General features: G+C 39.2%; 2 protein-coding genes across 4 annotated transcripts in view; both read left to right on the top strand.

The window, feature by feature from the left end:
- Nucleotides 1-4,542, top strand: part of LOC127447853 (bone morphogenetic protein receptor type-2-like) — a 117,804-nt gene extending 113,262 nt beyond the window's left edge. For both annotated transcript variants that reach the window (XM_051709960.1, XM_051709959.1), the window contains exon 13: nucleotides 878-4,542. In XM_051709960.1, the coding sequence (XP_051565920.1) occupies nucleotides 878-1,170 (293 nt within the window). In that variant the 3' untranslated portion in view covers nucleotides 1,171-4,542. The remainder of the gene's footprint in view (nucleotides 1-877) is intronic.
- Nucleotides 4,543-5,264: 722 nt separating this feature from the next.
- Nucleotides 5,265-26,874, top strand: part of LOC127447854 (protein FAM117B-like) — an 84,932-nt gene continuing 63,322 nt past the window's right edge. The window contains exons 1-2 of one of the 2 annotated variants that reach the window (XM_051709962.1): nucleotides 5,265-6,262; nucleotides 23,687-23,856. In XM_051709962.1, coding sequence (XP_051565922.1) covers nucleotides 5,554-6,262; nucleotides 23,687-23,856 — 879 coding nt within the window. In that variant the 5' untranslated portion in view covers nucleotides 5,265-5,553. The remainder of the gene's footprint in view (nucleotides 6,263-23,686; nucleotides 23,857-26,874) is intronic. The other variant, XM_051709961.1, reaches the window with a different exon arrangement.

The following is a 26,874-nucleotide window of genomic DNA, read 5'->3' as shown; positions in this document are numbered from 1 at the left end:
GAACTGCCGCTCACTGGATGTTTTTTGTTTTTGACGCCATTCTGAGTAAATTCTAGAAACTGCAGTGTGTGAAAATCCCAGGAGATCAGCAGTTACAGAAATACTCAAACCAGCCCGTCTGGCACCAACAATTATCCATGCGATTATCTAATCAGCCAGTTGTGTGTACAGTGCATAAACTCATGCAGACATGGGACAGGAGCTTCAGTTAATGTTCACATCAACCATCAGAATGGGAGAAAAAAGTGATCTCAGTGATTTGGAGCATGGCTGGTTTTAGTATTTCTGTAACTCCTAACCTGATTTTCAAGCACAATAGTCTCTAGAATTTACTCCGAATGGTGCCAGAAACAAAAAACATCCAGTGAGCGGCAGTTCTGTGGACAGAAATGTGCTGTTGATGAGAGAGGTCAAAAGAGAATGGCCAGACTGGTTCGAAAGTTACTCAGATAACCGCTCTGTACAATTGGGGTGAGAAGAATATCATCTCAGAATGCTATTCTGAGAGGCGGGTTGGCGCTGGTTTGTTGGCATGAGGGGGACCTACACAATATTAGGCAGGTGGTTTTAATGTTGTAGCTGATCTGTGTATTTTCTGTGTGTTTACGGACATGACATAATGACACAAAGACGAACGACATAAGCCTGCGATTTTGTGCCAAATCCAACCCGACAGCTCAAAATACAAATCATTTTTGTAGGTTTACCATAGTGAATGGGGGTAAGGTAAGGACATTGTTTTGAACACCAGCTTTTTATGTACTCATTTAATTATGGCATTTTGTTCATTTTTACCAAAAAAATCTTCTGTAGTGCAGCTTTAATCAAGGATGCTTATTAAATATTTCTTCTAAGATTTGCGCCTCCTCTCTTGTAGATGAGGCCATGTCACAAGAGGGAAAAGCCGGATCAGCAGAGAAGATTAAGAAACGTGTGAAGACACCTTATTCTTTGAAAAGGTGGCGTCCTTCCACATGGGTCATCTCCACTGATACACTGGATGGAGAGGCAAACAACAATGGGCACAGCCAGCAAATGGCAACAACAGTAGCTGGAGGAGGTCACACAAGTTCTGGCCAATTAAAATCCAGTATTGCTGTGTTCCTGGTCAGTGGAGGAACTACAACTGCCACTCTAACATCTGACCCACCAGATATGACCTGCCTGTGAACTCTCATCTCCAATTTTCCTCCTTTTGATACCGGAGAGTTTGTCTATGCTATTGTGCTCCAAGAAATGGTCCAGCTAATGATGGAAAAAAAACTGAAAAACGTATTTGGAAAGCAGACTTTCGAAGGGACGTAATTTGGCAAGCACTTAACATTGTGATAGTGTTGAACTTCAACTAGTTTTTGAAGAAATCGCTTTAAACTAAACCCAGCTATGCAGCAACGTTGGCATAAAATGCTTCCATTGTTTTGGTTGTTCCTTTTTTAAATCAAGTATGATTGTTTTTATGGCTATTTGATCATTTCTTTTATTGCACTTTTTTGTAAGTAATCTTAATCACAGTTCCTCTGACCACGCTAAAGACTGGTCTGAAAACTCAAAATGTGTTAGTTTTTAGTCTTAATGATAATGTGTTGATTTTACAATCATGATAGAGTGGACAGAATTGAAATCAAGTCCATTTGAAGAAAAAAAGAAAAAGGAAAAAAAGGCAGTGGTCTTTAAGACTGGGTTGACTGCATCTCTAATACTTTTTAACCCACAGTACATTCATATGTTTTGTATTTGTTGTATATATCTGTGTACTCTGGTTTTAGTTTTAGTTTTTTCTCATTTTAAAATGTGCAATAGACTTTAGCTTTGAGGTGCTCCATAAGACAGTTTTAATTTGCTATGTATTTTTGCTGCATTTGTTTGTTTCTTTTCTTTAGTTTAAAATTTCTGTGGCTGCACTTAGCGGTAGCAATCCTGTGTACCGTCAGCTACCCAGACTGTGTTTTTGAAACACTGTACAGATGGAAATCCCAGACCTATTCAACAATCCCATCAGTCTTGAAAAAGGTAGATAAATCTTGGGGTGTTCACTTCATGTGCTGGATGTTCGTAATATTGGACAACTTTTACATAAGAACAGTAGGTGTTTACTGAAGTCAAGCAACAACCAGGACTGTTTGCTGGAAATCATGTTCTCTGAAGACACTAAATAATCAAGTCTCTGCAAATGCTCAGTGCAGTTTTACCTCTGTGAGTTGTTAAGGAGAGAGTGTATCTAAATGTGTATGTATGGGTCAATGTGTGTTTGCATGAAGCTAGATGTATGAAGAGACTTCTCAATGGAGCTTTTCAGATCACAGCTGTGTGTGCAAAAGACATCAGTCAAGTGAGACTTTCTACTCTGTTAGGACAGTGGACAATGCTCTGTGTGCTTCAAACACCATATTCCTTGAGCAAACACATACATACATCATGAACAAAATATATACAATATGTACAGACTAAATTTCACTGATATTTTAAGTTTGGTATTAGCCTCTATTAAAGATGAGCTCAAGTGACACAGTAGTGTACAATAAGAAATCATGAGTCTATATCAATTTTAGCTGTTTCTTTTGTTAATTTTCTCTTTTTTCCCCCTAAGTCTTTAATTTATGTAGTGTCCAGGGCCAGTCTTCAAGCTGCTTATTGGGTTTACTGTCATGTAATCAAAACTTAAAAATGTTTAGAATCACTTAAACCATTTTTAGTGGCAGCTTAGAGCCTTTTCGGACATGTGTCAAGTGGTTTTACCCTTTTCTACCAAATCATTAACAGTCTGGAAGGAATTGACACAAAGGATGCACTTCCAAAACCGTTCTTGTTTATTTGTGCCACTTGAAATAGTCAATTTTGAGTGCTGCATCTTTATTTTTAAATCTACACTGTAAATGGATTTGGCAGTCAGGTAGCGGTTGATACATGCACCATGCATGAGATGGGCCTCATATTTTACCCCACAATTGCTGCCTTTACGGCTGGTGTGCGTTCTGCATTGCCATGGAAAACGATGGACACAAGCCATTCAGATAATTACATGATGAGGAAAATTCCCTCCTATAGCAATGCACTGTATCCTGAGAAAAAACATAAAAAACTGAGATAGCATGAGTGTATAATCAGAGAGTGCATACCATGCTTATACTGTATTGCATTTCAGTGATGTTGTCCATAATGAGTGTAGGGATTAACCATTTGGATTTGGAACAAGCCAGCATTATCTTTGGACTTTGTACACTCCGGAAAGTGAACTTTCAAAAAACCATCAGATTTGTTTTCCCCTATGCTGAATTTTTTGTCAGCATATAAGGGTATACAGTGTAGTTTTGGTCCTCACGGCCTCTCTCTAAACAAATCAATGCTTCAGTCTGACTTTTGTATATGAATGTAATATAGGCTAACCTCTGTGGTGTAAATAAACAGTATCTGTCCAGTGCATTTTCATGCACGTATACAGACTCATCTGTCGCTTTGGGACCAAGAACAACGCTAAATCACTGTGATATGTATCTTCAGATAATCGCAGTAATGCCAGACTGTTCTCAACTATGTATGTCAAAAGTACATGCTGTTCACCTCGAGTCGAAGAGAAGATAATGAGCTGAAATGAGAAATAATAACCCAGTGGATGACATAGTAAACCTCCAATGCTAATTTGAACGAAATGAACAAACATCGGTGAATTGAAATGGAAAGATTTATGACTAAAATAGATGATTTAGACCAGAGTGTTGAGGCTAGATGCTGTCTACGTGGAGGATAAGGCTGAGTCACTGGAAGTGTTGTTTGCTCTGGGGAACCCTCCAAGAACTAATACAAGCTGTTTACACCAGTCATTGTCCAATTTACAGCACACCGTTGAATACTGAACCATTTACAGATACTGCTCTACAAAAATGTGTAGATATAAACCCTACATGCCTTGTTTAATGTTTTTTCTGGAAGCAGGCCTTGATAATTTGGACTTTTTTTTTATTTAGTTAGGTTGCAGAAGTGTTTCAAGTAAACCAAGATGTAACTGTAATACACATACAAACTCTGAATTCTACATCAGAGTTTTAAAAAAAATGAAAAAGTTACTGAATTCTACATCTATAAGAACTCATTACACTCACAAAATGACAAAGTCTAGGCAAAGTATACACGGTTAACAGCATGCCCCCTGAAAACAAACTTACAAGTGTATTTTTGGGTATGAGTGAATGAATGAAGGGTATGTGTTGACAAGCTGCTGTTTTGCTTCTGTTTTATATCCATCAAATTAATATTGAAGCTTAAGCCACCGTTCAGTCTCTGCATAGATGGTTATTTAAAAAAAAAAAAAAAGCCACTGACATGTTTTCTATTACAGCTTGGAAATTAAGCACTTTGAGGAAAAAGAACAAATGATAACTCGTGCTTTTAGTCTATTCAGAATGTTTTTAAAAAAATATAATTTAGAAAATAAAGCTTGCCGTACACCCCTGCTTTACTCAGTCGATGAAAGATTATATTAATGAAAACCTGTATATGAGGTTTGCTGTTATTTCCACATGTCTGAAATAAAACGTACAATTTCTAGGATAATGTGATAAACTTTGTACACTGAAATGATGTTTCTCAGATTGTTCAGTTTATTGAGTGGCCACATGAGGGTGTTAAAGGCAACATCAATATCATGACAAAAAACACGTCCCACACACACCAAAGAGTTTACACACATTTATAAGTGCAAATTATTTTGAAAAGTTGATTTTTATTTTTTAGTGCACACATGCAATGATAATTTAGTATTAAATCAAGTGTCTAAACACACGAGTGTAACACTTTTAAAAAAGGTTCTATTTGTTAACACTTGTAAATGCATTAGGTATCATGAACTAACAATTAACAATGATATTTAACAGCATTTAATAATACTGGTTTATGTTAAGTTATAAATATTACTACTGTTTATTGTTAGTGCATTAATTTTAACGTATACCACTACTAATGTTAAGAATATATTAGTAGATGTTAAAAATAAACTCAATTAAGATTAATATGTACTGTAAAAGTATTGTTCATTGTTAGTTCTTAATGTAAACGAATACAGCCTTATTGTAAAGTTACCACTTATTACACGTCATTGCTCAAAAAGAGAATTAAAGAAGAGCTGTCATTAAAAGATGAATGAATTATGAAAGAATCATAACTCATCTCCTCAGTAAAACATTTTATTTTATTTTTTTTAAACCTCATTAAAAATGTCTCATCCACTGTGTGTACTATTTCACTTTATGGAATTAAAGGGATCCACTTTCTGGCCAATCAGAAGTTGTGAGGGGAGCGCGAGCAGCCAATCAGAGGCGAGGGGGGCAGAGCTCTGGATCGAGTTGACTGTGCGTGGCTGTGAATCCACTCCAGTTTACTTGAGGTCGTGAGATAGTTGAGTCGCGTTGGTTAGAACCGGCTGTACGGATAAAAATCCATAAACAGCCGTTATATGGAGTGACACTACGAGCACCAAAGAGCATTCGCCACCTCAGATACGCTTAAACGTATGTTGAAAGTGTTTACGTTGAGTTTTTTTGTAATATCCCTGCGAACACCATGTCTCAAAGAGTTCGCAGAAATGGATCTCCGACGTCCAGCTGCAGCGGCGTGACCGCAGGAAGCTCAACCGGATCCCCGGGGCTCAGCACCTCCGGAGTGGGTTTACTGGGTCGCCTGCTGCCCATGAAAGCCACTGTTCCGTTCCAGCTTAAACCGCAGCCACAGCACCCTCTACAGACACGGACGGCGCTCTCCGCCGGTAACGGTAAATGCCACAGCAGCGGATGTGATCCACACGGAACCCACAGCCGGAGCCCCACGCGATCCCTTTACTCCAGCGCCTCAAACAGTTCTGCAGCCACAGCCACAATGGCATCATCCGTTCCCTCCTCATCATCTTCATCATCAAGAACTAGCCCCATAATCGCTGTTCACGTGACTCCGCCAAACGCGAGAGTGCCGCACGCGCAGATACCTGTGCCACCACCACCACCACCATCATCATCATCATCATCGTCATCTTACACAGGTGTGCATGTCAACCCCCAGTGCTGCTCTCCCTCCCAACAGATCAGCTTCATCACGGACAGTTCAGGCCCCCTTACCTCTAATTTATCAGCCTCTCCGTCTTCATCATCCTCTTCCTCATCATCATCATCTTCCTCCTCGTTGTGGTCTTGTGGCCACAGGTCCAAACCCCTTCAGCCCCCTGAACATGACAGACTCTCCCCAGAGTGGCTGAGTCCCAGCTCGCCTGTTTGCAAAGGTAATCTAGAGTTTGTGACTTGTTACATCATTCATCTTTATGAATTTATGAGCCTGTAATGCTTGATTTTGTTTGAAGCCAATGTCAAGCATCGTTTCAGATGTTTATTTGTCATCACTGTCACTTTGGTAACTTGTAAACACTTATTGCCCATGTGGTTTCTAGAGACTTTCCCAGTGTTTTACAGCAGGGCAATGCCAGTCATTCACCTAAACCTTCCCAGGTTTCACACGTCAAATCATATTAAAATCTAATTTAAATGAATAATGTAACACTTTATAAAAACCTGAACCCTTTCATTAAGCAGTAATTTAACAACTATTACATAATACTTAACAACAGATCATTAGTTCATGTGCATTCACATATTAAATATTAGACAGATATACAATTTGCATTCCTGCTAATGTATAAATAACTAATAATGAACTGTCAAGCATTATTTAATGTACAGTAATGGGACTCTTTATGGATGGTGTGCTTTTTCTCTCCCCCTCTGACCCACTTCACTTATGGAAAATGAATTGGACTTTCATACTTGACTTTTGTATTTCATATGTCTCATTCATAAAATAGTTTATGGAAAGCTGTGCTGGAGAGGGGGCCAGTCTGTGGTTTGAATTGGCTACTTAAGAAGCTTTTCTCCGTTGCTGACTGTTAAGAATGCAAATGTTTGTGGCCAGTCATTGGTTTGGCCTTTTGACTGACAAATGTGTATTTTGTGATCAGTTTGCCAGCTGTACTGTAACAAGTTGTTTGAGCTGGCTTTGTGTCTGGTATCTCATCTCTTCAGAGAATGGAAGGGGAACACCTCTACATGCACTGATCAGCCACAACAATAAAACCACTGACAGGTGAAATGAATAGCATTAATTATCTCATTACAATGACATCTGTCATGGGGTGGGATATATTAGGCAGCAAGTGAACAGTCAGTTCTTGAATTTCATGTGTTGGAAGCAGGAAAAATGTGCAAGCATAAGGATCTGAGCGACTTTGACAAGGGCCAAATTGTGATGGCTAGACGACTGGGTCAGAGCATCTCTAAAACAGCAGGTCTTGTGGGGTATGCAGTGGTTAGTACCTACCAAAAGTGGTCCAAGGAAGGACAACTGGTGAACTGGTGACAGGGTCATAGGCACCCAAGGCTCATTGATGCGTGTGGGGAACAAGGGCCTAGCCCGTCTGGTCCGATCCCACAGAAGAGCTACTGTAGCACAAATTGCTAAAAAACTTAATGCTGGCCATGATAGAAAGGTGTCAGAACACACAGTGCATCACAGCATTCTGCGTATGGGGCTGTGTAGCTGCAGACATGTCAGAGTGCCATGCTGACCCCTGTCCACCACTGGGCACGTGAGCGTCAGAACTGGACCAAGGAGCAATGGAAGAAGGTGGTCTGGTCACGTTTTCTTTTAGATCATATAGACGGCCGGGTGCATGTGCATCGTTTGCCTGGGGAAGAGATGGCAGCAGGATGCACTACGGGAAGAAGGCAGGCCGGCGGGGGCAGTGTGATGCTTTGGGCAATGTTCTGCTGGGAAACATTGGGGTCTGGCATTCATGTGAATGTTACTTTGACACGTACCACCTACCTAAACATTGTTGCAGATCACCTACACCCCTTCATGGCAACGGTATTCCCTGATGGCAGTGGCCTCTTTCAGCAGGATAATGCACCCTGCCACACTGCAAAAACTTTCAGGAATGGTTTGAGGAACATGACAAAGAGTTCAAGGTGTTGACTTGGCCACAAAATTCCCCAGATCTCAATCCGATTGAGCATCTATGGGATGTTCTGGACCAACAAGTCCAATCCATGGAGGTCCCACCTCGCAACTTACTGGACTTCAAGGATCTGCTGCTAACGTCTTGGTGCCAGATACCACAGGACACCTTCACAGGTCTTGTGGAGTCCATGCCTCGACGGGTCAGAGCTGTTTTGGCAGCACGATATTAGGCAGGTGGTTTTAATGTTGTGGCTTTTCAGTGTGTATAAATATTGTTTCAGCGTTTTCTTTTCATAAATTCATTGACGGGCAGGCCCAGAGGAAATCTTACTTTTGTATTTTTTATTATATTCTACACTAATATTGGGGGGAAATCTACAGAATTCTGCAGAATGGAATGTGTAACAGTTCTACAAACTTATTGGTAACTCAAAGAATGATCAAATTAGCCAAAATATTTAATAAGTAGACAAAGGATGTTTACTGAGCCCCTTATAGGGCAGGGTGGGATTCATTTATTTTTTGCATGCCCTCGCAATAGTTTGTGTTCCCTTGTGATAAATTTACCATGGTTTTACTACAGTAACCATATTTTACCATAACATTTGTAGTGAAACCATAGTAATATCACAGGAAATTGAAAACTATTGTAATAAAAATCTGAATTTTGTGGTTATGGTTTTACTATACATGTGCCATAGTTTAACTCTACTGTAGTAGTTATTATGACAGTCACGTTTTGTTTTTGGTGGAAACATGGTTTTACTAGTAATAATGTAAGCTGTAGTAATTTTTTTTACTTTAGTAATACTGTTGTAACCTTTTATTGTAGTAATTTATTTTTATTTTATTTTTTTATGAACTTGGCCATTGTAATATTGTAGACTAGTAGTAGGCTAACCTTGTTTTTGTTTTGGTGGAAACCATGGTTTTAATACAGTGTACTGCATCCATACAGTAACTATGGTTTTACTATAGATTCCATTACTATGGTTTTACTACTAATACCATGGTTAATCTTAACTGGTTAAACTTTTCTTTTTCCTGTATTACTACTATGGTTTTACTATAAATATTATGGTTAAAATATGGTTACTGTAGTAAAACCATGGTAAAATTATTGCAAGGGAACGCATAACTTATTGCGAGGGAACGCAAAAGTATTTCAGAATGTTTCGGGTTCACTAAAAATGATTTTGACTCACATTTATTCAAAAAAATAAAAAAAGCAAAAATCTGCGATTGTGGCCTTTTTTTAATTATTATTATTATTATTATTAGTATTTTTACCTCTTGCAATCCCGCATCATCATGCGCATACATTGAGTTTTGGCTTCGCTATCCACTACTCTAGGCAAGTTCAGTTTCAGGCTGTAGATGGTGTTTGCACCATTCAACTTGGTTGGCAGACATGGGACAGTGGTAATCACTACATCGATTCTGAATTTATAATGGATGATATTTTATTTTAACACTGTTAGCAGTGATTGGATGATGCTTGCCATTACTTGAATCAGAATTATGCATGCTAATTTCTGATTGGTAAAATGCTTCAGCACAGGCTATGACTTGTTTGTTTAACAGTGCAAAGATAGATAGAGATTTTGTTGCCAAAGAGAAAACATTGCAACATAAAAGCCAAAATCGTCAAATAATTTTTGTTTGTATAGTTTTTTATTTGTGCTTTTCCCAATACACATTGTTCCAAAGCAGCTTTACAGGAAATCAACTGTAATGTCTTAACATGAATAACCAACACTCCTAGAAACACAATTTGATTAAAAACAACTGACTTTCTATAGTAGGAATGTGCACGGATACCGTTTTTTAACATGCGGTTAACTGCAATGTTTCACGAACGGTTAATCGGTTTTTCGTTGGGAGTGTGGACGTGGGAATAAAGAATGTTTATTCAGAGACTATTTAGCGGAGACGGGCCACTCCTATTAAAATGAATGGGAGAAAGTGGAACGCCCAACCAAGGAGCTCTAAGCACCAACGGTCAGTGGATGAAGAAAGGAAGTCACACCTTACAGGAAAAAGAGCCAATCACCTTTTAGAGACAGACATCGCCTGTCAATTAACTCGAGAGCGCACAGATCACAATTTATGATTCCAGTATTGTCAGATTTAACTGCTAATTTGAAATATGTTCTTAGATCGTAATCTTGTCCAACTGCTTTTGAAATTTTGGTCTTTCCCCATTCAAGTAGATAGGAGCGGCACTATCATGACTGGAAACAGCTTCCCGAGAGCGTTCCAAAGATGGCCGACAGTGGACTGACTTGCAAGAAAGACTTTTGGTTTATTGCAATCTTCAAATGAGAAAATATCACATTAAACTCAGACAAAAATAATGAAACTATCACTGCCTATATAGGCGCTCTGCATGGGCAGCTTCACATTTCCGCGAGGGAGCGAACGCAAGTATTGTCATGTGCATGGAGTTACACTGCTGTGGTTAAATAGCCTCTTCATGGTTTGGTTTGATAGTTAAATGGTTTAAAATCAAATGGCTTTGAACTTGTCTTATTGTACTAAATATGTACACCAGAGCAAAAGGGAAAACGCTGTCTTGCTGTTTATTAAGCGCTGACACTTACCTTGGTGAAAAACAACCTGGAATCATGTTTAATGGCGTAACAGTCACTTGAGGTCCTCTTTGCAACCAGAACTACTTCTGAAAGCAGCAAAACGCAGTGCAGTGAATGAAACAATGCAGTTGTTTGTAATACATTTATAAAAATTTAAGTTATCTTTAACTTAACTTGTGTCTAAAAATGTGGTGATCTTGCGCAAGATGCTGAAAGGCAGTGAGATTCAGCACAACAGTCAAAGATGCCCGTCCAGCGAGTGTTAACATTATATAGAAAAACAGTGCAGATGCACAGAAAAGCATGTTTGATCAGCCTCTAACTTGCCCTATACTTGGAAAAACTCGCCCAAACCTAACGGTTTGTCAGAACTTGTCGAGTTCGGGTCGGGTTGAAGACCTCTATTGCACAAGTATAATAACCGGATAGTGATTTTGGAATTCGAATAGTGGCGTGTCGAATGGTTAACCAAATGTCGACTATCCATGCACATTCCTATTCTATAGCTTGGTATTATTTTAAATTTCACAACTTAGACCTGCTGTCCCAATATGAGGACATACATTTTTAGGAAAACTATTTGCTCCTCAAATATTTTTACTTTATTTATTTATTTATTTATTTATGTATTTTTTGCATGTTTATTAGGTGCTACTAGTTATAAATAAAAAAGGGGAATGAAAATTGCACCCAGCCGTCACACTCTGACCTCAAGTGGTAAAAGAGGGATGAGTTGCCCCAGGTCTGACAAATCTATTGTCAAGGGATTTTTTTGAAACCAACCCAAGTGATTAAAGTAGACCGAGTAAGACACAGCTGATCAGGTTTTCTTAGCTGTGAAAATGACACCCAGAGCAAGAGAAAGAAAGAGGTGGTGGGGTGAAGTTGTCATCTTCAGGGTCTTGTCTGAGACCCAGCAATCCTCATTGTAGTAATAACCCATGGTTCTCTTGGAGTCTCCTCAAACAGTCTCTGAAGTTATGTGTTTGTCTTCGTTTTGTTTCTGTGTCAGAGTTGTTTTTTTAGGCCAATATGACATGATCAGTTGTAACAAAGGAAAACTTAATCCTGGGTCAACATTTCACTTCAGGTCAGAGATTTATTTGCCTGTTGAAATGCCCTTGTGATAACTGTTTTTAGTCTACTGGGCCATGCCTACCCTTTTTCACTGTATCCCACTGAAATCACTCTGCTCTGGTATGTCCAATAACTTTCCAGATCACCAAACTTGCCTGAGATCCCATGAAAGCCATAGCACACGAGGAAAAGAGAGGAAGGAGAAAAGTGGGTAAAATCGGTCAGAGAGAGAGAGAGCTTTGTTTCCTTTTTACTAGTGTTGTCAAAAGTACCGGTACTTCGGTACCAAGTCGATATTAAAATAAAAAAGATGTAACGATACCAGTGTTTCTGCAGTACCGGTAGTACCGAGCACCGACTCGATCCGGTACTAGCGCACAGTATGATTGACACACGACTGTTTTAAAATTCTCATTTTGAGCACATGCTCTGTTATTCCTTACACTGAAATGGACAATTAATCAAATTAAAATCGTGACATCCTAATGTGATTTATTAAACCGCTAAAGGCTGCAATCTAAGTGTGGAAGAGATGCATACTTTGAATGAATGCATAAATTGGACCGCTCATACTCCATAACCTGCACAGACGTTGAGAATCATTCACGTTGTATCAGATGACCAAGCAGAGCACTAATCTACTGTGAATCACGCAGCACATGTAAACTATATATTTATGTAATTAAATCACAGCATTTGCGCTTTAGTCTCAACTCAACTTTATTAATGTAGCATATAAAGCAACAGAGTTGACCAAAATGCTTCACAGTAATAAAATATAAAACATAACATTTAAAAATTACCACAAACACCAGTAGTCTAAAACACAAAATACAAACACTCCAAAACTGTGTCCTACTTTCATTTGTCAGACACAAAGACCGGTGTAAAGAGATGAGATTTCAGATGTGACTTTAAAGCCTCTGTGTTGCAAACTGTTATCTGGAAAGTGAAGCTTCCGGCAACAAATACACATCATAATAAAAGCACCTTTCAAAATATAAACTAGAGCCCTGAAATTGAAGAAATTGTGACAGAAATATATTACAACTGTATAGTAAAATGTAATATTCACTGTAATGATAATAATAATAATGAAGCAATATATCACAAGCAAGACTGTTGTTGAATAAAAGTTTGGGAAAAAATTTCAATGACATGTTGGAAAATGCTATTTTCACTTGTTCAAATTTAAGAATGAATTGATTAGACACCATTTTGATGATGAAATTAAACTCTAAAATATTTCTGGAAAATAATAATAACAAAAAGGAAAACATGATTTGTTGTAAAACAGATTGCAGGGTGCTACTTAAAAACACTTAAGCAATGCATCCTTGATTGAGAAACACTTGATGGAAACATGGATTCTTTTTAATATTAATGAATGATGAAGATGGCGCCACAGATGACTGCCTCGGTGTGGAGCTCTCCAATTCTTTTGTTGTTTTTATTTGTTTAGTGTGTTTTAGTAATTTCTTTCCAATCAGTTTTACCAGGAATGAACTGCTGAACATTCAGCAGCACATACTAGACAATCTTTTCCTGGTTTTTGACTGGACATTTTAGTCTGAGGCGCAGCTGTGTTGTTTAAGCGTGCTATGAGCTGCCGTGCTGGTCAAGCTCCGACAGCATGGCTTTCGAACAGCGCTGCCGAGTATTCATCTAGCACATCTCCACTCTCTTCCTAACAAAATGGACAAACTACTTCTCCACACCTACAAACAAGGACTTTTCAACCTCTGCTGCCTTGTGCTTCACAGAAACCTGGCTGAGTGATGCCATTCCAGACAGCGCATTACAGCTGTTCAGAGCGGATCGCATTGCAGAATTAACGGGGAAAACGAGAGGCGGTGTACATGTGTGATAACATTAAAGAAGATGTGCTGTCCTAATTTGGAAGTGCTCTTTATCAACTGTAAGCCTTTCTACTCACTGTGGGAGTTTTCCTCGTTTATTCTGGTGAGTGTTTATATTCCTCCAAGTGTCCGTGAATGCAGCGCTGCAACAGCTGGCTGTTCAGATCAGAGACACGGAGCAACAATACCTGGACTCACTTATTATTATTCTCAGTGATTTTAACAAAGCCAACCTCATCCGTGAACTGCCAAAATACAGACAGCACATTACATGCCCCACCAGGGACAGAAATATACTGGACCACTGCTACACAACAATAAAGGATGCATATCGCTCTGTCTCTAGAGCAGTTTGGGACTCTCTGATCACTGTCTGGTTCATCTTCCAACCTACAGGCAGAAACCAAAATCAGCTTAAACCAATGAAGCAGAGCTGGAACTACAAGCCTGCTTTGATTGCACTGATTGAAGTGTTTTTGAAGCTACAGACACCAATCTGGACGAGCTCACAGATACTGTGACATCATATCAGTTTCTGTGAGGATATGTGCATTCCTACTAGGACTTATTTAACGTTCAACAACAATAAACCATGGTTTACAGGAAAACTCAGATAGCTTCATCATGCCCAATAGGATGCTTACAGAAGCGGGGATAAAATATTGTATAATTAGGCCAAAAACGCACTAAGGAAATTAAAGTGGCTAAAAGAACCTAATCCGAGAAGCTGAAAACAAGTTTTCAGCAGTCGACCCTGCATTGGTTTGGAGAGGCCTGAAAGACATTACCCTAACTTCAAGACACCATCCCCCAACACTGTAAGGAACCAACAACTGGCTGATGACTTGAATGTGTTTTACTGTAGATTTGAAAAGCCCAGTCTCACACCCCACACCCGCTCTGACCTTCACTTCACATAAATCAGAACAGATTTTGAACTGTTGCTTTCTGGCCAACGCTACAGAGCACTGAGCACCAGAACCGTCAGGCACAAGAACAGTTTTTTTCCCTCAGGCTATCTAGCTCATGAACAGTTAAAAACTATACTATAATTACGTGCAATAAACAGCTTAGTCAATTATATTATTTAACATATCCTACCACTTCTGCATTACATTCCCTTGCACTGTATATAACAGATTTGTATTTGTACATACTATATATATTTGCTTATTGTGTATTTCTATATATACTTATATTTCTGTTTGCTTTTTATTATTATTCTATTTTTTTTATTATTATTATCTTGTTGTATTGTTTGTGCACTGGAAGCTTCTGTCACCAAGAAAAATTCCTTGTATGTGAAAGCATACTTTGCAATAAAGCTCATTCTGTTTCTTGATTCTGATTATTTACATTGAAATGTAACTTTTTAAATAGGCTAAACTGGTGTGTTCAGTAGCACATTGTCATATTAACATATTTATGCTGTGGTACCGAAATTGGTATTGAGAACCATGAAATTTCACAGGTATCGGTACCGACTAGTGAAATTTTGGTACCGTGACAACAATACTTTTACAGTGTTTAAGTGTGTGTTTTTTGTTTTTTATTTTATTTTATTTATTTTTTTCCCCACAAATTTTCAGTTTGTTGTTATCAGGATTGGTTAATAAATGACACTATTGCTCATAAGCAATGCATCATTACCACCAAAGTGACATGAATGATTTCTGAATGGCTTTGTTCAAGCTTTTGAAAATCTCCAAGAGGATATTGTTCTCATGCTCTTGGTTGGGGGTTTAACAGCCCCCCCACAGTCTTTACAGAGTGGGATGGTACATGCAGGCTAGATCAGACAGGCCTGATCTCTCTGCCCTTACAAAAGAACATTATTAGGAGTCAGGTCACTATTACACCCAGTTATTTCAACTGCAGGTCTCTCCCTCTGGTAGGGTTTGTCCATGTAGAGCTATATTGTGTGTTTTGGAGATTTCCTTTTTCCTATATAGGTCCATACATGCTTTGATATTCCTGTGAAATTTATATGGGCCATATTCTACACTTATAGTATTTTACTCCTTTACCCTTGAGGTGCTCTTACTATGTACGTAGTAAATCAAAGTATTTACCTGTCTTAAAGAGGTGGGTTTTGTTTTTGAAAAAAGAAAGGCCCAGTTTTTTTTTTGCCCAAAAATGAAAGTACTTTCATCATTCACTCACCCTTATGTTGTTTTGAAGCCGTATTACTTTCTTCTGCAGAAGATACAAACAGAGATATTTTGGAAGAATGTCTGAGCTTGATTTTATTTATTTTATTTCACTAGGGGTGTAAATCTTTGGGTTGAAACTTTGCAAATTTGGAACGATTCGTACACAATGAAATTCAATTCGATTAACAATGATTTTTATGCATTTATAGCATTCTTTAAATACTTCCCTTGATGTGTCTTAGACAAGAAAAACAAAGACAAAATAATTTATTTTACTAAAAACTGCTTGATTGAAAACAGACGCATGAACATACATGCTTTTTGGAATACAACAGAGTGCAATGTGCTGTTGAAATATTTTAGAGCTAAGCATAACTACAAAAGTATTCCATATTTCATTATAATAATTCCATGATTTTTAAAGATTTTATTAATTTGCATGACTTTTGGAAAACACAATTTTAAAATTCCCTGATATTTCCAGGTTTTCCATGACCATGGGAACTCTTATTTAGTAAAACAATCCAAATATTATAGCATTAAAGTAAATTCATATGACTACATTCAGTTTCCACAAGGCCTCATATACAAATAATAAAAAGAGTAAAGCAGTATCGACTAGATGACGTCAACTTACATTTTTTCTGTACGCCATGTCCCCAACTGAGCAATGAGACCAGAAAATGGCACTATTTGTCTTCGATAATAATGGCAAAATTTCCCCAGTAGTGGCCACACAATGGCTGCATCCAAAAACGTAAGCAGCTTTCTTGCTAATGGCTTAACCGACAGCGTTTTTGAATGAATGGAACTCTTAAAGAAACTGATCAATCGGACGATATTCAGAATTTTTTAATTATTGGCATCAGACGATACATTTTCCCCTTTGGCCGATTTGTTTCTTGAGGGCACGGAAAATCATCTGCTTGCACAGGAAGCGACTGAGACATGTGAACGACCAGTCATGGTTTGTTTTGTTACGTAAACGGTCTGCATATCAGAGCCACGGCAGACGCGTTTGTGCTCATAAAGTGCATGCCTGTTTCATTCTCCCTCTCTCTCCTCAACAGTTCCCTGTAACTTTTAATATTGTCTAATGAGAAAAAGGCAAATGTCAGTAAAACTAATATCCTATACTGTCTGCTAATATGCTCATATATCATTTAAACAGATGTAATAAACCAGCCTCTCACAACTTCAGCAGATCCAGCATCTTGTGAAGCACTCATAAAACTTCCTCTGAAGCATGTATTTTAACAGTCTCTCCTCAACATTTCCCTGTAAATTTTCTAATGATAAAAGGTAAATATCAATAAAACTTCTATTATAAGGGGGCCTGGGTAGCTCAGTGGTAAAGACGCTGGCTACCACCCCTGGAGTTTGCTAGTTCGAATCCCAGGGCGTGCTGAGTGACACCAGCCAGGTCTCCCAACCAAATTGGCCCGGTTGTTAGGGAGGGTAGAGTAACATGGGGTAACCTCCTCGTGATCGCTATAATGTGGTGAGTTGAGCGTGGTTGCTGCGGTGGATGGCGTGAAGCCTCCACACGCGCTATGTCTCCGTGGCAACGCACTCAACAAGCCACATGATAAGATGCGCGGGTTGACGGTCTCTGACGTGGAGGCAACTGGGATTCGTCCTCCACCACCCGGACTGAGGTGAATCAATACGCGACCACAAGGACTTAAAGCACATTGGGAATTGGGCATTCCAAATTGGGAGAAAAAAATACACTTTTATTATATACCATCAGCAAACATGCAGATACCTTGTTCACGAACCTCATGAAAATCCAGCATTTTCTTCCCGTCGAGCGCTCATCTAATATATTCCTCTGAAGCGCATATTCTATCAGCCAGAATCAAAAACTTCAGGATCAGGATCAAAAGTTCCTCTGATTCACAACTGATTGACGGTCACTCCATGGCTGCATCCGAAAACGTAGGCAGCTGACTTGCTGCCTTGCTGCTTAATCAGTTAATGGCTTAACTGACAGCTGTTTTGAATGAATGGAACTCTTATGGAAACTGGTCTCCTAACAGTTTGAAAAGCACCTTATTTTCATCCTGCCTCTGTATACAGCCTCCGAAGGCAGCATTTTCCTGGTTTCGGACGCAGACCATGACAATCCAAGCAGGCGATCCAGGCTGTTTAAACTGTCAGCAGATTGCGTCAGAGCGCGTGAGTGCATCTTCAAAGTAAAAGCGCTTCGTGTGCTATAAGTAAATGTCTTATTCACTATGCACTTTATGTGCAATTGGTTTAATTCGGTATGCTTTGAGAAAATGCGATTGCTAACATGGACATGCTTGGTTGCTGGACTACTGTGTGTACTGTTATTTCCTTCCTAATATATTAACAATTTCTTTGTGCAAATAAATAATAAATCAGAAGAAACCACTATATACCATTTAAAATTCAAATTTTTTTTTTTTTTTTCCCAATTTGGCATGCGCAATTCCCAATGCACTTTAAGTCATTGTGGTGGCGTAGTGACTCAACTCAGTCCGGGTGGCGGAGGACGAATCTCAGGGCATCTTATCACGTGGCTTGTTGAGCGCGTTGCCGTGGAGACCTAGCGCGTGTGGACGCTTCACGCTATTCTCTGCGGCATGCACGCACCACTCACCACGCACCCCACCGAGAGCGAGAAACACATTATAGTATCCGCGAGGAGGTTAACCCAATGTGACTCTACCCACTCTAGCAACCGGGACAATTGGTGGCTTAGGAAGCCTGACTGGAGTCACTCAACACGCCCTGGATTCGAACTTGCGACTCCAGGTGTGATAGTCAGCGTCTTTACTTGCTGAGCTATCCAGGCCCCCCAATATAATTAAAAAAAAATTTTTTTTTAAGTGTAGTGCTTAATAAAAGTTAGCAATTTTATGTTAATGTTATTTACTATATTAAATTGTGTGACATATTGGCATTGTATCGGCCTATCGGCCACCCTGCAATCTAGATATCAACATCTGCATCTGCATCAGGCATTAAAAAAAACCATATCGATCGACCACTAGTTTTGAGTGCGCTTTACTCAAGTCAAGAGCATAGATTTCTCAAAGATGTACCTCACAGGCTGCATTGCAGAAGCTCTCGCATGTTATTATCAGCAGTGTGCATGCTCTGCTGAGTGAGATGTAGGCTAGACACAACACAAGAACCTGTTGTGCATAGACGGGGACTTTCAATGCGTAGTTGTGCATCATAGCATCTTTCATGTGAGCCAATCAAAAATGAGATAACATCCCCATTGTGATAGTTTGTGTGTGCATGCATGTTACAGTATGTGTATGAAATGTGTATGAAATATATGTAGTATATTATACACTCATACACACTAGGGGTGTAATGGTTAAAATTTCTGACGGTTCGGTTTGTACCACGGTTTTAGGATCAGGGTTTCGGTGCGGTTCGGTATTTGCTATGTTCAGAAAATTTTTTTTTTTTTTTACGAAAACCAATAACAATCACTTCAACAGGTTTAACCTTACTAAAAATCACCATGGTTTTACTACAGTAACCAGAGTTTAACCATGGAATTTGTAGTAAAATCACAGTAACAAAAAAATTATCATGGTCATGGTTAATACAATATTAACTTCTTTAGTAAAATCATGGTTATTATATGGAACTACAGTATTACTGCATAAAACCATGGTTGATTGTATCAAAACCATGATTTCTGCCAAGAAAACCATGGTGACAGCAGGCATTGTTACTTCAGTCATGGTTACTACTATATTACTATAGTAAAACCATGGTTACTATATGGAACTACAGTATTACTGCATAAAACCATGGTTAATTGTATCAAAACCATGATTTCTGCTAAGGAAATGGTGACCGCAGTTATGGTTATTACAGTCATGTTTACTACAATATTACTAGTATATGGCACTCACGTCAAGCAATAACTGCAAATAATGTCTGTTTTTTAAAGGGTTTTTTTGACCGTCGCTGTTGTAATTGACTGCAGAAAGAAAATGTTCCCAGACAGGAGATTTGAATGATGCAGGGAGCTTCTCTATCTGCAGCTTGTTTTCTCTGCTTACCATTTTAAACTACACCAACGCGTGCAGAACTGTGATGTCATCAACTAATTTAACATACTAACAGTTAATTGGACAGCTTTTCTCTGTAGAAAGTTGACCCAAGTGAAAAAAGCAGAACGTATGTCCATCTACAGAGAGATACATGTGTGTTAGCCAAGATTGTAATTAGTGGTTGACCGATATGTGTTTTTTAATGGCCGATATCCAGAGAGCATGGTGGCTGATACAATGACAATATATCACATAATTTAATATAGTAAATAACAAAAACATAAAATTGCTAAAAAATGAATACATCTTATTTAGCACTATATTTACTCAATTTCAATATTAGTAAACTTTTTTTATTTTTCTATAAAAAATAAGATTGTATTATAAAAGGTAGATGGTAGTTTCTTCTGATTTCTGTTTAGTCATAAAATTTAGAAGAAATTGTTAATATATTATAAAGAAGGAAATGACAGTGCACACAGTAGTCCAGCAACAATGGATGGCATTTGCGCATTACCAATTGCATTTTCTCATAAAAGACCCAATAAAACCAATTGTACATGCAGTGCACAGTGAATATAGCATTTACTCATAGTGCACATGAGGCGCTTTTACTTTGTAAAACTTGTGCGGTTCCAGCAAGATCAGCAGCAATCTACTGGTTTAAATGGCATGGATCAGCTGCTTGGATTATCATGTACTGAACATCATGATTTGTGAATTATTAGAGGAACATTTGATCCTTATCCTCAAGTTTTGATTCTGGCTGATGGAATACACGCTTCAGAGGAAGATATTAGAAGAGCGCTGGATGGGAAGAAAACGCTAGATTTACATGAGGTTTGTGAATTACATCTGTTTAAACGAGATATCCACATATTTGTATTGATATTTGCTTTTTATCATTAGACAAGACCGTTAAGAGATACAGGGAACTGTTGAGGAGAGAGAGGGAGAATGAAATAGGTGTTGGGGCTTCGTTCAGGAGCGGATTTGATCATTAGCAATAATTAATAATTATCAAATATAATTATTCATTAATATAATCAATAGAACATTGATAAGAATCAGCATTAGCTTATTAATCCTTCAAATCAACAGTCATCAAAGATAACTATCAATTTTCAAAATCAATAGAATATTAATAAGAATTAATATTGCTGGGGCACCACCCTGGAATCAGGGACTAATAACCAGACAGTATAGCAGTCTTAAAGGATTGTTCTCTTAGGAAAGTCAATGTCCGGAGAACATCAAAATAAAAAAAAACGAACAATGAAGGCTTGAATCTGAGCTCTGACATCTCCTGCCAGCCCTTGACACAGGTGCATGCAGAACAATACCAAAACACTTCTCTTTAAAGTATAACAAAGTTTATTGATGCAGTAATATCAATTAATAATCAATACAATGCAGTCGATAAACTTCCGACTTCCAACTACAAACTAAACAGTAACATGAGTAGATATGGTAACAGATAAGCCTGTAATACATGAGGAGGGTAGAGGTGTGTGTGTGTACGCGTGCACATGCGTGTGTATCTGAGCACATGAGGCAAAACACAGGCGAGCACTTTAACATTATGAGCTCAAATGCGTCTACCACGGCACTGATATGCGGACCATTTAAATGACACTGTTTTCTGTTATTGTAACACGATGGCACGTAACAACAAAACGAACTGTGATTGGTTGTTAACATGTCTCAGATGCTCCTTCACATGCAGGCAGGCAATTCTCTGTGCCATTCTTGGCCAAACGGGAACATTTATCGGCCGATAATTAAATTCCGAATATCGGCCGATTTATTGGCCTTGGCGATATATCGGTCGACCACTAGTTTTTGTTTTTTTTTTTCTTCGCCAAACCTTGTGCCCTAGATGCGTCATTAAACTTGAGATGAACTGCGGTACAAATGTTTACTGAACTGTGGGTAGCGAACCGTACAGTTGTTTTTTTTTTTTTTTTACCGAGAACTGTTACACCCCTAATACCCCCACAAAGCACGAACACATGTTTAGGAGTCACAGTTAGAACAGAAACACACAAGCAAGTATGCTTTGGAGCCTAAGTTGTGACATGCATGAAAGGCATTGCACTCATACCAGAAGTGAGAAAACGGAAGTGTGTAATTTCTGCACCACTAGCATCACCAAACAGAATGATATGATTGATTTCAAACAGGTTTCCTGAACACTCCCCCATCTGCCATTAGTCGGTTACCAAGTGGGTTGCCCCACCCCAGACTCAAGCCATTAGTTGAGATAGTGTTGCTTTGTTGAGCATGCCAGGAAGCTCAAACAAACAGAGCAATATTTTTATAGCACCACAATGTTCACTCTTTTCAGGGGGAATTCAACTTAAAAATGGCACATCTACAGTTTTATCTGCATATTAAGCTGAAAAAATGACACACTTTATCTTTGTTGCAACATGAGCAAAAATAGTGTAAATAGTTCAGCTTTAGTTACGTAGCCAATTCCTCTCTCTCTCTCTCTCTCGCATGACTTCCCCAAAAATTCCTAACATGTTCCTCCCCTTTAGATCTTCTCTTATGTTCTTAAATGTGCAAAACGTACACAATCAAGACAGCTCTGTATTTGGAAATGTAGAGCAACATGCCTCTTCTGCTTTTTGTGTGCAAGACTTGAGTTTTTCTTATGATTTTGTCTGACAACTGAAGATCTGGCCAATAGTCAACATTGGTTATTTTGTTGGTGAGGTGTATGTTCACATTCCCATTGGACTTATCACAGGCAAACAAGTTTAATGGTTATCTTCTGATTTGCTTTCCTAGAAACACTGTTTAAAGTCAGGTGAGGATAAGACATGCACACACTGTGAAAGCCGTTCTGAAAGGCACATATGCTGAACTTCCTGTGTGAACTCCCTAGCAGACATCATCTCTTCAGATCGGCACAAAACAGCAGGCCACACTCTTTTGCTCTGTGTATGCCCAGTGAATTCAATGGTGTGGATTTACATGAAAGAATAGTCTTTAAAAGACAAAAGAGTGTTAGAGGACGAGTGAGAGAGCGAGAAAGCCATCGATTGTATGCTGGAAAGAACAGGCCAGAGAAAAAGAGGTGGTTTGGGGGGGGGGGCAATTACTTGTGAAGACACACCAAATGTAGGTCAAGACATGCGGGCCACTTCCATGCCAGTCTGGCACTGCCAGCTAGCAGTTAATCAGCTTTAGTTTTATTAAAAGAGCTACTGGACACCAGACTAATTCTGTCTCAATCTGCTGGGCTTTAGCATTCATCACCATCAGCCCAGCAGACATTTACACACAAGATGGTGTGATTACACACGGGCACACGCTCTGCAAATGTATGGTCTCTAAAGCCAAGTGCACACTACAGGACTGAAGCGGTGACAATGAGCTGAGGCTACAACAAATTTCCAACTGGTTTGAAATTTGGCTGACAAGTTGTCATGTGTGCACACTGTGCCAACAAGTGGAAGAGCAACAGCGAGCAAAAGCTAAGGACAATGCGAGTAAACATCAAACTGCATTGCTTTTTTGCGTAATTTTATTTGTTTGCAAATTTTGGGATCATAGCTACAGTTGGGGAGGAGAAAAATGTGGATTTTTTTTTTTTTTTTTTTTTTTTTTTTTTGCCCCTAATCTTTGATTAGTTGTGTAAAGTGCACACCAACACAACAGAATACAAGAAACTGTGAGTCTTTTAATGTTCGCAGGATGACTAGCTTCAGTCTTGTTGTGTGCCCTTTGGCAAAAGCAATTAATAATGGTGTATTATGTTTGTGAATTAACTGGTTCATAAGATGAACCCTTTAACAATTTTTTTTTCTTCTGTTCCCCTACATCTGTTCTTTCTCCCTCCTATGTCTCATTCGTCCATCTTTCACCTCCAACTGGCCCCTGTACCACCCCCCCCCCCTTCAATCCTTCCTTCCCCTCTTTTATCTTATCTGTGTGTACTGGCTTTCTTGCAGAAAAGCCTAGACTTCCTGTGGCAGGGTCTTGGTCTACCACCAGTAACAACGGTAGCATTTGTCATACCTCGTCTTTGGATGCACTAACAGCCCCCTACCTGTCTGGACACTGGCCTCGGGATGCCAACCACGCACCTTGTGCCCCGTGCATGAGGGACAAATCTACTCAGGTGAGCCACGCCCTCTTACTCGAAATCCCCCTACTTTTAATACCCACTTTAAACCGTAGAATTGGTTTATTGCCCAACATTGCATGCACACACAGCTCCCATCAATCAGCTTTTCACCCCTCCAAAAAAAGTTCTGCTCTAACCTCTCCATCAAAAAAACTATCAAATACTTACTTGCATAGACGTGTGTTTTGCAAACCACCAGCATGAATCACCTGAGAAACACTAGCTCTGATCAAATACAAACCCATTAAACTACCAAAGACATGTCTTTTGTACATGCTGTACTCACTCATCACCCGTGAGACTCAGATGACCTATAGTCTTATGTAGCCAGACTTTTGACTATCTGCATGAAGTCTGGTACACTTTGCAGCTTATTTTGGTCATCAACCGCCCACCTAAATGGGAGTAGATCATCTGATCAACATGTAAAAAGCACTGACAGTTCATTTTGTTTGTTTATTTTGGGACAGATTTATATGAAATAGTTCCTCAAAAGCTTTTAAGGACCTTTCCCACTGCTTGAACTAAAGCCTGTTTTAGGTACTTTTACTCAGAACTATTACTTTTCGTCATTTTTGCTCATGAGTAACAATAGTTCCCCTTAGCCATTTAGAGGGACTTTTTAGCCCCTACTCTGGGGTAGGTGATTTTTGGAAGATGTGGGACTGTGGGAGGTGTTGCAACCAATGATTGTTCAAACTCGTATGATGCACAAAGCAATGAGAAACAAACTTGTTGCAGCTACAGTGGCGTAACTACCGGCAGTGCAGGGTGTGCAGCCACACTGGGGCCCGGGGAGAGATGGATGCCCGAAAGCAGAGGATTGATAGGACTGGCCATTGGGTGAACCGGGAAAGTGGGCCAGCCACAAAATGGGGCAGCGGTATGCCAGAGTGGGCTGCGAAGTGATTAAGTGGGCCTGCGATATGCAGAAGGCGACAAAACCACAACCCAACAACAACAACCCCCCCCAAACAAATTTTTCTTAGGATAATGTACATAAATATGTTTGTTGAAAGTGAGTAATTGAAATCTATTATAAACGTAACCATCCTGAAATCTAATTTACATGAGGAAAATGTTGTGTGCCTGTTACTATGTGGTTAATGGGTGAGTAGTTCAGTACAGTATATTATATTGAATCATAAAAGCCTTTTTTGTCAAATATTGTTAAAAGGTTGATAAAATGGTTTATGGTTCATTTTCAACATGTTTTCCTCTGTTTTCAGCATGTGATACGTGGTAACAATAGGCTGAACTCATCTCTCCTCTCAATGCTGCTTCAGGGATGCAGCACCGCTCGCGCGACTCACAGGACTAGTGTAAAGACAGTAAACTGAAGACACAGTTTGTGTAAAACAGCCCTAACAAAAGTGTAGCTCTGATCCTGGCGTCCTCCATTGGTGTTGTTGATTTTGTTGTTATTTCTCTTTCTACTGAATTGTGTGTGCAAACAATTTCAGAAGATATATGGTGGACACTAGATGTCTTCTTTACAGGGGTTTCTTTTGTGTGTGCGAATGCAAGACAGAAAAGTCTCCTCGGGTGTGCTGCTCTTCTTAAGAGTTAAAGCAAGTTGTCTAGAAAGCTTTAGAAATTTCCAGAGGGGAAAGTACCGGGACTGTATGTGGGAATGGGGCTTACGTGAAGCAACCCGTTACCACTTGGTTTCCAGGCGTAAAATAAAAAAAACCTGCACATTCAAAATCAAATAAAATCAAATCACTTTTAACATGCTTTCTGACTCCTGGAAGCATGCTAATTCACACAAGCTGACTGGAGCTTGCGATTTTCTCAAATGTTTTCCAGTTATGTTTAATTTGAATTAAATGGTCAGTGAATGAACTCTGGCTATAGTTGACCTGAGTGGGTCTGTAGTGCACAGCTGATTTTGTCGGCAAGATAAATGTAAAACAGTCCAAGACAAACAAGCAAATATCAAAATAGTTTTAAGCTTGATGCATAGTTGCCCTAGTTAGCTGCCTGGTTAGAGTGTAGGCCACACAGACATGCCCTCACATGCACATGCTTGTCTCTGTTTGGGAGCAGCTATTAACATCTATTACTGTGGGAAATTAGTTTTGTTTTTCCACAGGGCCAAACCTCATAGATTGTGTAGATGTTAATTTAGCACTGCCTGACATTTTTAACTATAAAAATAAAAATTATTTAACTAAAATAAGAGTTGTGAAAGACTGATTTATTATGAATGAAAAGCAGGAGATCAAGGATTGGAACAGATAAATAGCCCCAGTCTATAGAGGGGAGAGAAGAGGAGGAAGCCTCTCCCTGGTTTGTTGAGAGATTAGAGGAAACTACAGCATATTTCTGGTGAAAGCAGACCGTCCACCATTAAGCTACATTCTTTCCTGAAGCCGGCTCTTATTAGGGCCCAAGCACTGAAAGTGTGGAGGCCCTTTTGTTCTTCTAAGGATGATTCTTCTTTTCAAGGTTTTTGGTACTTTTGGGGTACTTAACATGCGTGAAAACTCTTGAAAGTTTGGACACACATCAGAGTTGTCGGCCATTAGGGCTGGGCAAAGTTGCGGGGGGGTTCCTGTAGCGCCACCTAGAAGATGGGCATCTTCGGGGGGCTCTGTAGCACATCTCTTTTGAGCTACAGTCACCAAACTTTGTACACACACAGATCTCATCAAGCCTGACAACTTTCACGCTGACAGTCATAAGCTTCGCCCAGCAGGAAGTCGGCCATTTTTGATTGTTTGAAAAATGCATGCTCTGAAATTTGAAATACTCCTCCTAGGGATTTCTTGTTACAGCTACCAAATGTGGGTGACATCATGCCAAGACATTGGCGATGTTAAATTGTGAATGATTTTTGATATATCGAATGGTGGTGACGCAATAATGTCAAAAAATGGGTAAAGGGAAGTGTCTCATTTTCTACATGCATCGTGTGATTTACATCAAAATTGAGCCAAGTGTTTGGCCTTGCAGGCTGATCACATTGATGTGGCTATTGTGGGTCACGGTCATAGCTCCACCAACTGG

The sequence above is a fragment of the Myxocyprinus asiaticus genome, chromosome 11 (assembly GCF_019703515.2).
Source record: "Myxocyprinus asiaticus isolate MX2 ecotype Aquarium Trade chromosome 11, UBuf_Myxa_2, whole genome shotgun sequence".
Classification (NCBI taxonomy): domain Eukaryota; kingdom Metazoa; phylum Chordata; class Actinopteri; order Cypriniformes; family Catostomidae; genus Myxocyprinus; species Myxocyprinus asiaticus.
This window is presented reverse-complemented; position numbering and strand designations above follow the sequence as displayed.